The 13991-nt window shown below is 32.6% G+C and overlaps 1 protein-coding gene across 7 annotated transcripts in view; it reads right to left on the bottom strand.

Annotated features, from left to right (window-relative positions):
- Positions 1-13991, bottom strand: part of Pcnx1 (pecanex 1) — a 149547-nt gene that overhangs the window by 68531 nt on the left and 67025 nt on the right. For 5 of the 7 annotated variants that reach the window (XM_048798891.1, XM_048798892.1, XM_015493498.2 and 2 more), the window contains 3 exons: positions 6824-6914; positions 5088-5145; positions 3232-3449 (listed from right to left, as the gene is read on the bottom strand). In XM_048798891.1, coding sequence (XP_048654848.1) covers positions 3232-3449; positions 5088-5145; positions 6824-6914 — 367 coding nt within the window. The remainder of the gene's footprint in view (positions 1-3231; positions 3450-5087; positions 5146-6823; positions 6915-13991) is intronic. The other 2 variants (XM_015493502.2, XM_015493489.2) reach the window with 1 other exon arrangement.

Below are 13991 nucleotides of genomic sequence, written 5' to 3'. Positions count from 1 at the left end.
TGTAGTCAAAGAGCATAAATATGATTTGAATTCTTTTAACATTTATTGATCTTTGCATTTTGGCCCCGAAAATGGTCTATTTTGGTAATGTTCCATGAGCACTTAAAGAATATGGATTCTCATTATGGGTGGGGTGTTGCATAAATGTCAATCAACTCAGGGTGGTTGATAATATTGTTCAAGTCTACCATATCCTCACTGCTATAGGCTGGATTCTGAATGTCTCCCAAGGATACTATGTTGAACGCTTGGTCCTCAGCCTATGGTGCTTTTGGGAGGTGGAGCCTAGTAGAAGGAATATTCCTTTAAGGGAATATTGTGACAAAAGCTCCTTCCTATTTCTCTTTCTGCTTTCTGGCTGCTATGAGGTGAGCAGATTCCTTCACCGTAAGCTCAACCTTGACACAGGCTTAAAAAATGAAGGGTTAAGTGATCATAAACTAAAACCTCTAAAACTGTGACCCAAAACAAAATCTTTCCTCTTTATAAGCTGATTAACTCAGCTATTTTCTCTCAGCAACAGAAAGCTGACTAAATGATTTTTACATATTATTCTACCAATTATTCAAAGAGAAGAGCTGAAATCAGCTAAAATTGCATGTTTGTCTATTTCTATCAGCTTCTGCTCTATGAACTTTGCTTACAGTTTGTTTGGGGGGCTAGGGACTGAACATGATGCTTTGTATGTTAAGCATACACTTATCACTCAGCTATCGTGCCAGCTCTTATGTATTTTGAGAATCTATTTTAGGTGTAGAAACATTCAAGATTGCTAATTCCTCCAGGTTAATTGTCCCCTTATCATCATGAAATCACATTTTTTATCCTTGGCAATGTTCTTTGCTCTGAAATCTACTCTGACATTACTACAGCCACTTCAGCATTCTTTTGTTAGTTTTGGCATGCTGCATCTTTTTCTTTTTCACTTTTAACCTATTTTTTTCTTTTCATATTTAAAGTATATTCCTTGTAGGCATCACAGTTGAGTCTTGCTTTTTTAATCCAATCTGACAATTTTTTACTTTTTGACTTTCACCTTATCATTTTTTAATTAACCCATATGTTCTTTGATCCCTTTTTGTTTTTTACTAGTCTTATTAATACATTTAAATTTTTCTCACATGTTAATTACAACTTTTCATTATTTTAGTAGTTGCTTTAGAGTTTTAATATATACTTTATGAAATTCTACCTTCAAGTGATGATATACCACTTTACACACTGCATAAGAAACTTAAAGTAGTATACTTCCATTTTTTCCTTCCAGCATTTATGCTATTACTGTCATGAATAATAATAACCATACAATTCATTGTTATTTATCTTTTTAAACAATTATCTCTTAAAGAGATTTAACTCATTAAGAAAGAAAATCTTATTTTCCCAAGTAGTTACTTACCATGTCCAGTGATCTTAGTTCCTCTGAATGAGCCTGTATTTCCATCTGCTATCCTTTTCCCCTTGCCTGCAAGGTACCTTTCAATGTTTTTTGTAGGGTGGGTCTACTCATGAAAAATTCTCCCAATTCTTCCTAGTTTGGAAATGTCTTTATTTTTCCTTAGTTTTTAAGAGATATTCTGGCTGGGTATAAATTTCTAGGTTGACTTCTTTTCCTGATTTCAGTGCTTTAAATATGTTGTTCCACTGTCTTCTCAATTGCATTACTCCCCAAAATAAAACTGATGTCTTCCTTATCCTCATTCCTTCATACAAAGAATATTCTTTCTTAGAGTTTTTAATATCTTATCATTGGTTTTGAGCAATCATGCTTCTTATGACCTGAGTTCTACTGAGCTTCTTAAATTTGTATTTACAGTTTTCATCAAAATTGGTAAATTTTACACCTATTATTTCCTCAAAACCTTTTCTGTCTCCTTGTGTCCTCTTGAAATTCTCCCACAGCTTATTCCTATTCTTATTTGTATGCTCTTTCATTGGGGGATTAGAATAGGGAGAATTCTTTTTGGATATTTCATTCAGGATAATTTCTATTTGCTATGGCTTCAAGTTCACTAATCTTTTCTTCTACAATTTGTAACCTACCATTAATCATATCTAGTGTATTTTTTAAATCTCACTGTAATACTTTACTCTGTAAATACAATTTTTGACTTATTTTTTTATATCTTCCATGTCTCAAATGTTTTTAACAAAAAGAATACAGTTACAACATTTTAATGTCCTTGCTGCTAATTCTTTATATCTGTGCTAGTAACAGGCTGGTCTCAAATGGTTTATTATTCTCCTTATTTTAAGTCATGTTTTTCTTACTTCTTTGCAAACCAGGTCATCTTTGGGTGTCAGACGTGAAAACTTAACTTTAATCTTCTTAATTTGTTCTGCTACCCAGAAACAGCATGACCCCCTTTAGGTCTTGCTTTTATGACTTGTTAGGAGAGTCAAAAGTAGTGCTTTCCCTGAACTAATGGTTCTCCAACTTATCAATACTCTGCTGAACAGTCAAAAGCACCCACTACAGAACTGAGGTTTATCTCTCTGAACAGCTCTCTCTTCTCTGATATGCTATCCTATAGACTCCAACTGCCTTCAGGTCCTGGACCTAAGCTCCAACTCTTCAACTCAGGAAACTGCTTGATGCTTTTCGATTCCCACTCCCTGTGTCACAGCCTAGGAGCTCTCTTAAAGCACTAAGCTGGGGCAACTGTAGGTTCATATTATCTGTTTCCTATCTCTAAAGGATCAATGTCCTTTGCTGTCTGATCTCTAATGTCTTAAAGACCACTTTTCATGTACTTTGTCTGTTTTCATTTGTTTCACCTGGGAGGGTAAATCCAGTCCTATTACTTCATGTTGACTGGAAGAAGCAGATGTCAAATTGTAACAGACTACTGTGTTTACCACTAAGACAGTAGTGGTAAGAAACATAAACTTCCTCTTATAACATTTACACATAGAATCATATTACCTATAACCTTAAAATCATCATTTCACAAGCTGTCTTTTAAATATCAGTTGTATGAGTCTTACTGATAATAATAAATATATTTTTACAGAAGTCTATTAAAATTAAAAGGAAAGTTTTCAATGGACATAAGAGATTCAATGTTTGAAAGCTCTATTACCTTACGTTTTACCTCAAAAGAACAAAAATAGAAAATGTTTTCCAACATGATAATCAGGTTAAAAAAAAAAAACTCAATGGGTCATTAAGAACACTTTAATTTAGAAATAAAAATTTTTCATCTCTTTAATATCACACTATATTCTCACCTATCAAACAATGCCAAAAGTGTGAGTCTATCAAAGTTAATGCCAATCCACAGCTGGGGCAGGATCCAAAAGCGGTAATAGTGTTTAACCTTTTGGGCAGCTTCTTCTGTTGGACCATAAGTGGCTGCCAAGTCAGGACTCAGATCAATGTCCTGTTGCTCCAACAAATCTGTATCAATGGTCAACAGCCTATTCAACCGAATCTGCGGGAGAGAAAGCTAAAAGAAAGTCAGTGTTGAAAGGCTTAAAATATCTAATCTGATAATGACTAGAAAGTTACTCACTCAGGTTGTAGATTATCTCAGCTCCTTAATTTTCTACTCTAGTCCACTCCCTGTGAAAACTTTACGATCATTAGAAAATCACACAAGGCAGCAATAGAAAGTGAACTAAAACAAAAAAAAACCCTTATCATCAACAACCTTTTGGAAAGGTTTTATTTTAAAAAGTTGTAGAAATCTCTAGATTTTATGATGTCTAACCAATGAATCCATCAAAAGCACTTGCGGTGAATCATAAGTGGCTTCTTTGCTCCCTGTCACATTTATGCCGTTCTCAGCTATGAACTTCATTGATAGAGGCAAATCTGAGCCCTTCAATTCTCGTATCTTCCTACAGACTTCTTATTATGACTATTACTACTTTCAAAGAAGACTATGCAGGAAATTGGTACACTACATTTCTTTTAGCTTTAGCTCATCTGTTCACCAACCAGTTTACCAGTTTTTCCCTTCCTCTGAAAGCACTAAATTTTACTGTCTCTGACACAGCACTAGGCAGCATTTTGCTATCTCAAGTTCCCCAAACATTTAAAAGTGAAAAACAATAATATGATCATCTTCTCATTATTGCTTTCTTGTAGAGTTTCCAGGAATACACAAAGTAGAAACAGTCTTTGCTTTTCAAACACATATACTGAAGAAAACTTATTTTCCATATGTAACAGTCATTTCTATCTCTAAACATTCAAAGATACTTCCCCAAATTTTACTTATCATCTATGCCAGGGCTTTTCAACCTTGGCACTATAAACATTTTGGGTCAAGATTATCTGTGTAGTGGGCCATCCACCACAACATGTTTCACAAGATCTCTCTCCCCTATCCACTAGACACCAAGAGTGTTCACCCAGCTGTGACAAGCAAAAATATTTCTAGAAACTGCCAAATACTCACTAGTTGAAAACCACTGTTCTATATTAATTTACATCTACAGTCTTAAAAACCTTGATCACAGTTTATCTTCAAGAAGACATTAAAAATTAATCCCTTTGGCACTAAATTCATCTGTATGTTTATTTATGTGTTGCATTTGTAAGTACTTCATCCGTATTGTCTTTTCCAACTTTATATATATATATATATATATATATATATATATATACACACACATATATATCTTGATGGTAAAAGCTGTGTTACTTTAAAAAAATCCTCATTATATCTCATGTGGCATAATACAGTTTATATAAAATGGTCATTATTAACCATTCCACACACATAGTTGTTATCAGGGTGCCTAAGAGTTAAACCAACAGTTAAACAACTACACCAAATCATATTTAAAGTGAGGTTGCCAGATGGCACAATCATACTATGATGTTGATTAGTAAATGGATAATTGCTGATTCACAAATGTGGATGCTTTTAAATTTTATGATGTACTGTTTGTTTTTTATCTAAGGACTTATTTGAAGAGATTCTCTGTGGGGCAGTAAAGATGATTTTGGACATAGTTTTCAAAAAAAATTGACATTTGTGACTTCATCAATTTTTCTGACTTTTATAGTATCTATTTAAGTCTATTTTTTGGATAAAATATCTGATGTTATAAAATTAAAAAAAAAAAAAACCTACCACATCATGTGGATAAAATCGAACTGAGGTAGAACTGGATACATGAGAATCCGTGTCACTAAAATAAAATGAAAGAGACTTTAGGGAATAAATAGTTTGTCAAATAGTAAAAAACAAAATAAACTCCCAAACAATTAGATGATATTTACATTATCTTCTCTTTTCCATGTAAACTTCAAAATACAAAATGGCATTTTCCTAGAGTTGTGAGTAAGAGCACAAGAGTTTGGGGCAGAGTGTCTAAGTTCAAATATCTTCTTCAGAGAGGGAAATCTCCAACAAGTTAGCTAAGCTCTCTATTCCTCAAGTTTCCTCATCAGTAACAAGATAATGGCACCCATATCACAAGGTTCTTGTGAATGTGTTTAAATGAGATAATCCAAAGAAAGCAATTAACAAATTTCCTGGAATCATTAAAAACAAAGTAAATTTAGGCTATAGTATAAAATAGCATAGAATGTAACAGTTCAATTTTGACAGGATGAATTCTGTAACTGGACTAAATCAACATGCTGAATTGAACAATCAGAAGATCCAACTGCTTTAAGTGGCCCCTCAAAACTCAAAAATAAGTAAATTGCCCAAAGCTGAATAATGTATAAATAAATGTGTCCCATCATTAAATGGAAGTCCTAAATAGGAATTAATGACTCTAGCAAGAAAAGTGAACTAATTAGTCAATAATGGATTTCAAAGCAGAAATCTGAGTCAGATAAACAATAAAATTTTAGAAAATGGAATATTAATAAACTCTAAATCTATAATTGATTGTAATACGATCCAGATTCCTAATTTATCAGATTGTCTTTTAACTACTTCATTACTTTACAAATTTCCTCCTAAGAAACTAAGTGTAACATATAACACAAATTTTAAGAAGTTCCTCCCGAAAGCTAGTAATAAATACATACATACATACATACAAAATAAAAATTAGTTACTTTAAAAAGCTTTTGACCAAACTCTTACTTGGAAATAAAATTCTAAAGACAACTGAAGAGTATAAAATTAGGAATGTAAATATTTTTCTAATAAGCTTTTTTTCATCATGAAACATATAGAGAACATGATTTGTATGCTTAAATTTGAAACTGTGGGAAAATGATGTCTTACATAAATTACAGAAAATTTTGCTTTAATTTTTAAATATATAATAGGGTTTTAAAATTTTTTTTAGTTGTTGATGGACCTTTATTTTATTCAATTATTTATAGGCAGGGCTGAGAATTAAACCCAGTAACTCACACATGAGAGGCAAATGCTCTACCACTGAGCCACAACCCCAGCCCAATAGTTTTTATTTTTAAAATAATGCTTTCTTTCTTCCATAGCAAAAATCCTTCAACCTTAATTCTTTGGAAAGCAAGGCACTATGACAAATTATTAAAGTAATACAAATATATTTTCAAAATAACTTTTATATCTAACATAATGATTATAGTTAATATTAAATATACTTGTATACTTAACAATCACTAGGAGAAGATCTGAAGTATCCTCACCACAAAAAAAGAGAGAGAGAGAGATAGGTATGTGATATAATGCATATGTCAGCTAGATTTGGCCATTTCATAATGTACCAAGATTTTAAAACATCATATGTACATCATATGTACACCATTTTGTCAATTCAAAAAAAATTTTTAAACCAGTCTTTTTATCTCAAGGCTTAAAATCTTTAAATATGGCAAGTATGTGCAAATACATACACATTCTTAATATGTCTTCCCACGTACCAGATATTAGATGCTCTTCTTGCTGCTGGTTCAAAATTCACAAGTGACATATCACAGCCACCAGTCTCATAGAGTGTAGAAGAGAACTTACCTAGCAAATAAATGAATTTTTAAAAAGCCATTAGAATACTCAAAAATTCTGCTTCATGATAGACTAAATTGCATATTTTTTACCTTTAAAAAGTACTATTAACTTTTTCCAATATTTAAAAAAGACTGATCTGCATGTAATTCAGTATGATATAAACTGAAAAGAAATATTAGACTATATTATAAAAATGTCAAAATATAACCAGATATTAAAAGTCAGAGATGTAAGTCAGCTTTCTCTTTTATCCTACCAGCACAGTCTTGTAAATATATTCAAGTAACCATATGAAATAATTTAATGTTTAACAGTCACCTAACCACTCACTGGAAGAGATAAACGGCTCTATAAAGCTGCTTAAATTTTGAGATATTTCAATCTTTTAATAAAACTTTTTGGTTTTGGTGTGATACTAGGGATTGAATCCAGGAGTGTTCTGCCTCTTATCTATATCCCCACCTCTATTTAAAATTTTACTTTGAGACAGTGTCTCTCCAAAGTTGTTGGAGCAGGCCTTAGCCTTGTGATCTTCTGGCCTTAGCATCCCAAATATCTGACTACAGGCCTGAGTCACCATAACCCATCTGTTGGTTGCCTTTTTTTTTTTTTAAATGAAAAAATGAAATGCGTTAAAGTGAACTGAATGAGTTATAATAGTGCTAGCATTAACTATTTAATGAATGTTTTTAGTTGGAAGATTCTACCATAAGGTTTCTATGAAGAATGTAGGAACAGTAATTGTTATAGCCAAAGATCACTACAAACTGATAAAAGGTTTAGAAATTAAACTGATTATAAATAAACGTAGATTTTTAAAAAACAACAGGTCTCAGGAGCTAAGCCCAGTCTCTCTTCCCCACTGAAAGACACTTACAGTGGTCCCTACACCCATCAACATGGTCCTCTCTTGAATATAGCATGCCTTACTCTCTTACAATAAATAAATAAATATCAATAACAACAACAAAGATCCACCTGGCTTAAAATGAACTTTATAGAACAATATGGTTTCTGATGATAAATTTGACAAAATTCTGGACAATGCCTGAAATGCATTCTTGAAGACCTATGGTTCTGTATCAATGATTAAATAAATTAATATAAATTTCCAGGAAGGCAATGAAATGAAGTATATTAACTCTGCAACCACCTGGGTCTAGTCCAAGCTGTTTTAGTATTTATAAGGTTTTTTTGTTTCACTAGTTGGAATTACTAAGGTTATAAATATGAGGATTCAAAGGGCAATTTCAATTTGATGGCAGAGCTAAAAGTCAGATTTTTTCCATGCCTACAATGCAAACAGTATATAATAAGGATTTTTTTAAATTTCCCAAGTCCTAAGTTTTCAATTCTGAGGAGATAACAAATATCCAAATATTATTTCAAAGTTACCCTAAGTTGTATATCTGTTGCTAAATTTTATGTTTTAAGAGCAATGCCACATCTAGGACACTGGGGCAAAATAGAATAGTAAGACTTACACTAAAAGGACCCTAAACATAGTAAGGATATACAGAACATTTTAACCATTACTTCATTCTTTAAAAGGACTATACTCAGAAAAATAACTCAATAAAAGACTCAGTACTTTCTATGGGTCATGAGTTAGTATATGTAAAAATTTATTTTACATGGTGATTTTTATAGTAGCATTTTCTTTTTATCAGAAAAATGTACTCCTGAGATAATTTTTTTTTAAAAAAAGCTTTCTATGGAATACTTAGTTCATTGCTGTATTTTTTCAAGGAAGGATTATTCAACATATGGATTACCCAACCTGATGTCTATTCCCTGGTTTTCTATTCATGAGTCATTCAGAAACCAGATAATCGAACAAAAATTAAATATTACAAGCTTTCAATTTGCCTGCTTCTTTCAAGCATTACTGAAAGTTTCTCTGAGTGATAGAGAGGGATGAAGAAATTATTAGTAAATAAAAATTAAGTAGGGCTGAGGCTGTGGCTCAGTGGTAGAGTGCTCGACTGGCATTTGTGAAGCACTGGGTTCAATCCTCAGCATCACATAAAAACAAAGGTATTGTGTCCACCTACAACATACATACATACGTGTGTGTGTGTGTGTATGTGTGTGTAAGTAAAAATGTCAGCCGAATTGAAATTTTAAATTGTAATTTTTCAATATACTACTATATTCTAATTCATCATAGATACTCAAAGATTGGCTGTGCTATCATAATTAAACTTAATAGGAAAAAACCCTTGATCAAAATCAGATTGCAAAAAAATGCATAAGAATCACAAACCTCTGTTAATTGACTAAATCACAGATCAACCAAAAGCAGGGAGGACTTGGCTTGTGTGTATGAAGTTTAGTAAGAGTGGAATGCATTCACTTATGTGTTGTAACATAAAACTTTTTTTTTAGAAATAAGTTAATTCTGGATTCAACAGAAACTACTTAAACCATTGCAGTATATCCTGAGTATTTAAGCTTTCCATAGGATTTTTAGTAACAAGTACTGTTCTTAGTTCTAAGTATTCCTAAGTATTATTAAGAATAGTTTTTATATATAACTAAAATCAACCACTGGTAGTTATAATTTTCAAATTAAACAGTAAAAGAATATTGTCATTTTACTACATGTTATCTTTCATATATAGAGGCTTAGTATTAAACTTATATAAAAGTTATAAAATTCACAAATTTAAACAGAAGCATAAAACATGTCTAAGAAAAGGGAGGCAATGACTTTAATGGAGATACATGATTTCAACTCTGCTTATTTTCTTCCTTAAGAAGCTTATATGGGCTGGGGATGTGGCTCAAGCGGTAGCGCGCTCGACTGGCATTCGTGCGGCCCGGGTTCGATCCTCAGCACCACATACAAACGAAGATGTTGTGTCTGCCAATAACTAAACAATAAATATTTAAAAAAAAAAAAAAAAGAAGCTTATGTTTGCCGACTCAACTTTAGGAATATGTTCAGATTTTTAACGGCACTTGTCAGAACATACTCAACACTGTAACCAGGCTTCATGGTGTGATCCCAACTTAACTGCAAAAGAACAATTCCATGTCCTCCTTTATCTTTGGGTATGGCACCTGACAGCACTTCAGAAGTACCAATTTTATTTAGAAGATAAACAAATTAGAAAAAAAAAAAAATCATACCCCAAGCTGTCAAGTGCGATGGTGCATGCCTATAATCCCAACAGCTCAGGAGGCTAAGGCAGGAGGATCACAAGTTCAAGGCCAGCCTCAGCAACTAAGCAAGGCCCTAAACAATTAAAAGGGGCCAAATCCTGTCACAAATAAAAAGGGCTGAGAATGTGGCTCAGTGTTAAGTGACCCTAGGTCTCTAGTACCAAAAACAAAAACAAAAAAAAACCTGAATAGCCCAAGGGTTTAGTGAAAAACTTAGAATATTAATATTTTAGTGTACAAATATGATAATATATCAAAGGCAGCTTCAAAAATAACTGAAACAGAAACATTGCTACCGATTTTATAAAAATTGACTATCTTAAATTTATATGTTTTCTATCTTATTTGAAGTCAAATCTACAATCATATTTAAACTTTAGATTCAAAGTAAAATGTACCCTTATTATAATGCTGTTTTAATACTGTCTGGCATTAAGAAAAATACTTCAAATTAAATTTTATTTCTGATGGGGGCTGGGGTTGTGGCTCAGTGGCAGAGCGCTTGCCTCACACATGTGAGGCACTGGGTTTGATCCTCAGCATCACATAAAAATGAATAAACAAAGTAAAGATATTGCATCCGTCTATAACTAAAAAATATTTTTTAAAAAATTTTTATTTCTGATGAATACAAACTGGGCAGAAAGCAGAACATCAATGAAATATGCCCTTTTCCTGTTAATTCTGATTGTAAACTAAAGCCATCTCATCATGATTCAACTTCCAGTTCATAATTATACCTGACAGGGCTCTCTTATGACTTAATAAAAGAAAATCAATTTCTGACAAAAAACAAAACAAAACAACAACACACACACACAAGACTGGAAACTGGAATTTCAGACTTACAAAAAACTATATTGGCTATAAGATAGCATCTCTAAAGAAAAAAAAGGAATATTTTCATTTTTGAATATTAAACAAATGAATGCCACTGTCTAAAAAACTCAAAAAATTTTAATTATACAAAATCATTTTTGTTAAACTAGGAGAATTTCAAAGTAACCGCAGGCCAATAAATAAACAGTTGAGCATCAGGAAGATCAGTAAAGTCAGATACTGATTTAAAGACCAAAGACACTTGGATCATTTGCCTGAAACCAGGAATGGCACAGAAGACAAATTCTAAATAAACACTGGTAAATACTGATAAAGGACATGTTAACATAATAGAATTCTATAACTTGTGTTATCAATAGAAATCCTAATCACCTGACACAAAGAGGAGCACATCAAGAATTTAAAGAACAGTACTCACCTAAGAAACTCCTACTTTCATTCTTGATGTCACTTTCTCGTTTCTAAAGATAACTATGTACATTGGAAGGAAGTGGCTTCCAGAAGGACAAATCATCTCTAGGCTTGTCCTAATCATCCAAGTACCAATAACAAAGATAGCCTCTTCAGTTTCTTCAATAATTTTTTGTTCTTTGACCTCTAACCCGTCTGTTCATTCTGTGTTCTCAAAGTCTAATCCTGATACACCATCTGACTTCTCACTTTCCTAATATTACTTTTAGGGTAGGAAGGGACTACAAGAACAAAAGGAGATACATGGACAATAAAATTTATAAAATTGTTTTTAGAAGACTACTAGAAAACCTCATACAGCTATATGACTAACCTAACAATGCTTACACTTCTGACAGTGATGGGTATTGTGTTCACAGTGCTATGTCAATGAATATATTAGATTTTAAAGAGAGAAAATCTTTAAAAACAGTTCTAATTTCTTAGACAGCACTCCTTATTACCATGAATGGTGACTGAGTCTCTGAGGTAACATCATAAGTTTTCACCCAGACAAAAATGACTCATTGTATTGCTACTTACGAGCTAATGGACTTGTTTTAGACTTTTTAGGTCAGATTGTCTTTACTAAGCAACAATTCAAGTCTGCCACTGTAAAATAAAGCAGCCATAGACAACACATAACATAAACACATTTATTTTATTTATAAAAATAAAAAGACATCAAGCTGCCCTTCGTCTACAGGCTACAGCCAGCCAATCCTTATCCTACCAGATCAAATATTTTGGGCTCTAAAATCTCTTTAATTCCTGTGGCCAATGGAAATCATCTTCTAGTTTGAAGCTTCAATGTTTAGGATCAGTCCTTTTTCCTGGAATGTACAATACTGAGCTAGGTTTTTAAAACATGACAGTAAGGAAAAGGGGAGATATGAGAAGAGGTTGACTTAGCTTTATCTCTACTACATGGTAACAGTAAAAGACAAAAACACACTGATATGATTTACTGAATGGCTACCCCACCCTCTAGTTCTGACTTAACAGGTCATGCCTTAATTCACTGTTAAAGACTCTACTCCCACTCCCTAATTCCCAAATCAAATGAGCTTTACAAAAGTAAATGTACAACTTCAAACTCTGGTATGATTTTTATCACCTACTCATACTTTATTTCAAAGGGACAATTACTTCTTATCTTGGAAAAATAATCTGCAACAATGATATTGGTGACATTAAGACCAATCAAACAAAAAGGCATAATAGGAGAAAATATTTGCAATCTGACAAATAAGCTAAATCTACAATATCAAAATAACACTATTATACCTCAACAGTAAGAAGATCAACAACCTAATTTTTAAGATAAGTAAAATATTTGGACATATCTCACAAAGGATATATGTACAACCAAAATATATATATATATATATATATATATAAAAATTCCCTCATCCTAATCCAGAAGAGAAATGTAATTTTAACCACAATGATACCATCATACATACATTAGGGCTAAAATTATAAAGGCCAATAATAGCAAGTGTTGGAAAAGACAGGAACAACTAGCTAAAGGGAATAAAGACTGTCTTCCAAAAAGTTTAGATGTTTTGTTTAAAACATCCCAAAATTGGAAACACCACAAATGCCTATCAACAGGTGGGTGCACAAACAAGAGACAGGATTGCTCATGCCATGAGTTAATTTCAGTAATAAGAACAAATATATGCAACAATTTTATGGCCTCAAAGATCATTATGGAACATGAGAAACTCAACACAAAACACCACATACTCTATGACTATATTCATGTCAACTTCTAGAAGAGGTAAAATTGTAAGAACCAAGAACAGATAAGTAGTTGCCTACAACTAGAGGCAGAGGAGATGTGGACTGCAGTGGGCACCAAGAATCTTTCAAAGGTAAGAGAACTATTCTGCATCTTGATTGTGGTATTTCATAAGTGTACACAGCTGATAAAACACATTGAATTGTACATGTTAAATGAATGAAATGTATATCCCCAAAACTGATGGAAAAAAAGGAGTATAGAAAGACTAGTCAGGTGAGAGTCTAAGTGGAAGGAGCATGAAACAGCATGCAGCCTGTGGAATTCTCACCAGATAATAATCAGGATTTTGGAGAATGCTATTGGTATTTGTTTTTTCTGGTATTTCATTTAAAAAGTACTACTCATCAGAAGATTAAAGGACTATATAAAATGAAATTCCTACTCCCAGGGTTAGTCACTGCCAAGAGCATATTGTGTTATACTAAACAAGACAAATGGATTGTTCTCCTTACATTTTTCTACAATTTCTGTTTTTTTCATTACTAAATAACCCTTACTTTTAATGTCCATAATACAGAGGCATCAAATTCTGAATATTATATTATCAATTATTATGAGTTGTAAATCATTACTTTATGTATATCATTTCTTTAAGTAGTTCTCTAGAGATGGATCCTTAGCATTTTTTACAGCTTTTCAAAATTAGGAAAAGTACTACAATGAATATCCATATGCATTTAAACTTGCAGGTCTGCAAAATTTGTGGATTAAAGACATGGGCATTTTGGGGGCTGGGGTTGTGGCTCACCAGTAGAGTGCTCGCCTAGCACATTTGAGGCCCTGGGTTTGATCCTCAGCACCACATAAAAATAAAT

The sequence above is a fragment of the Marmota marmota genome, unplaced genomic scaffold (assembly GCF_001458135.2).
Source record: "Marmota marmota marmota unplaced genomic scaffold, marMar, whole genome shotgun sequence".
Taxonomy (NCBI): Eukaryota; Metazoa; Chordata; class Mammalia; order Rodentia; family Sciuridae; genus Marmota; species Marmota marmota.
Note: the sequence above shows the minus strand (reverse complement) of the source record. Positions and strands in the feature narration are given on the sequence as shown.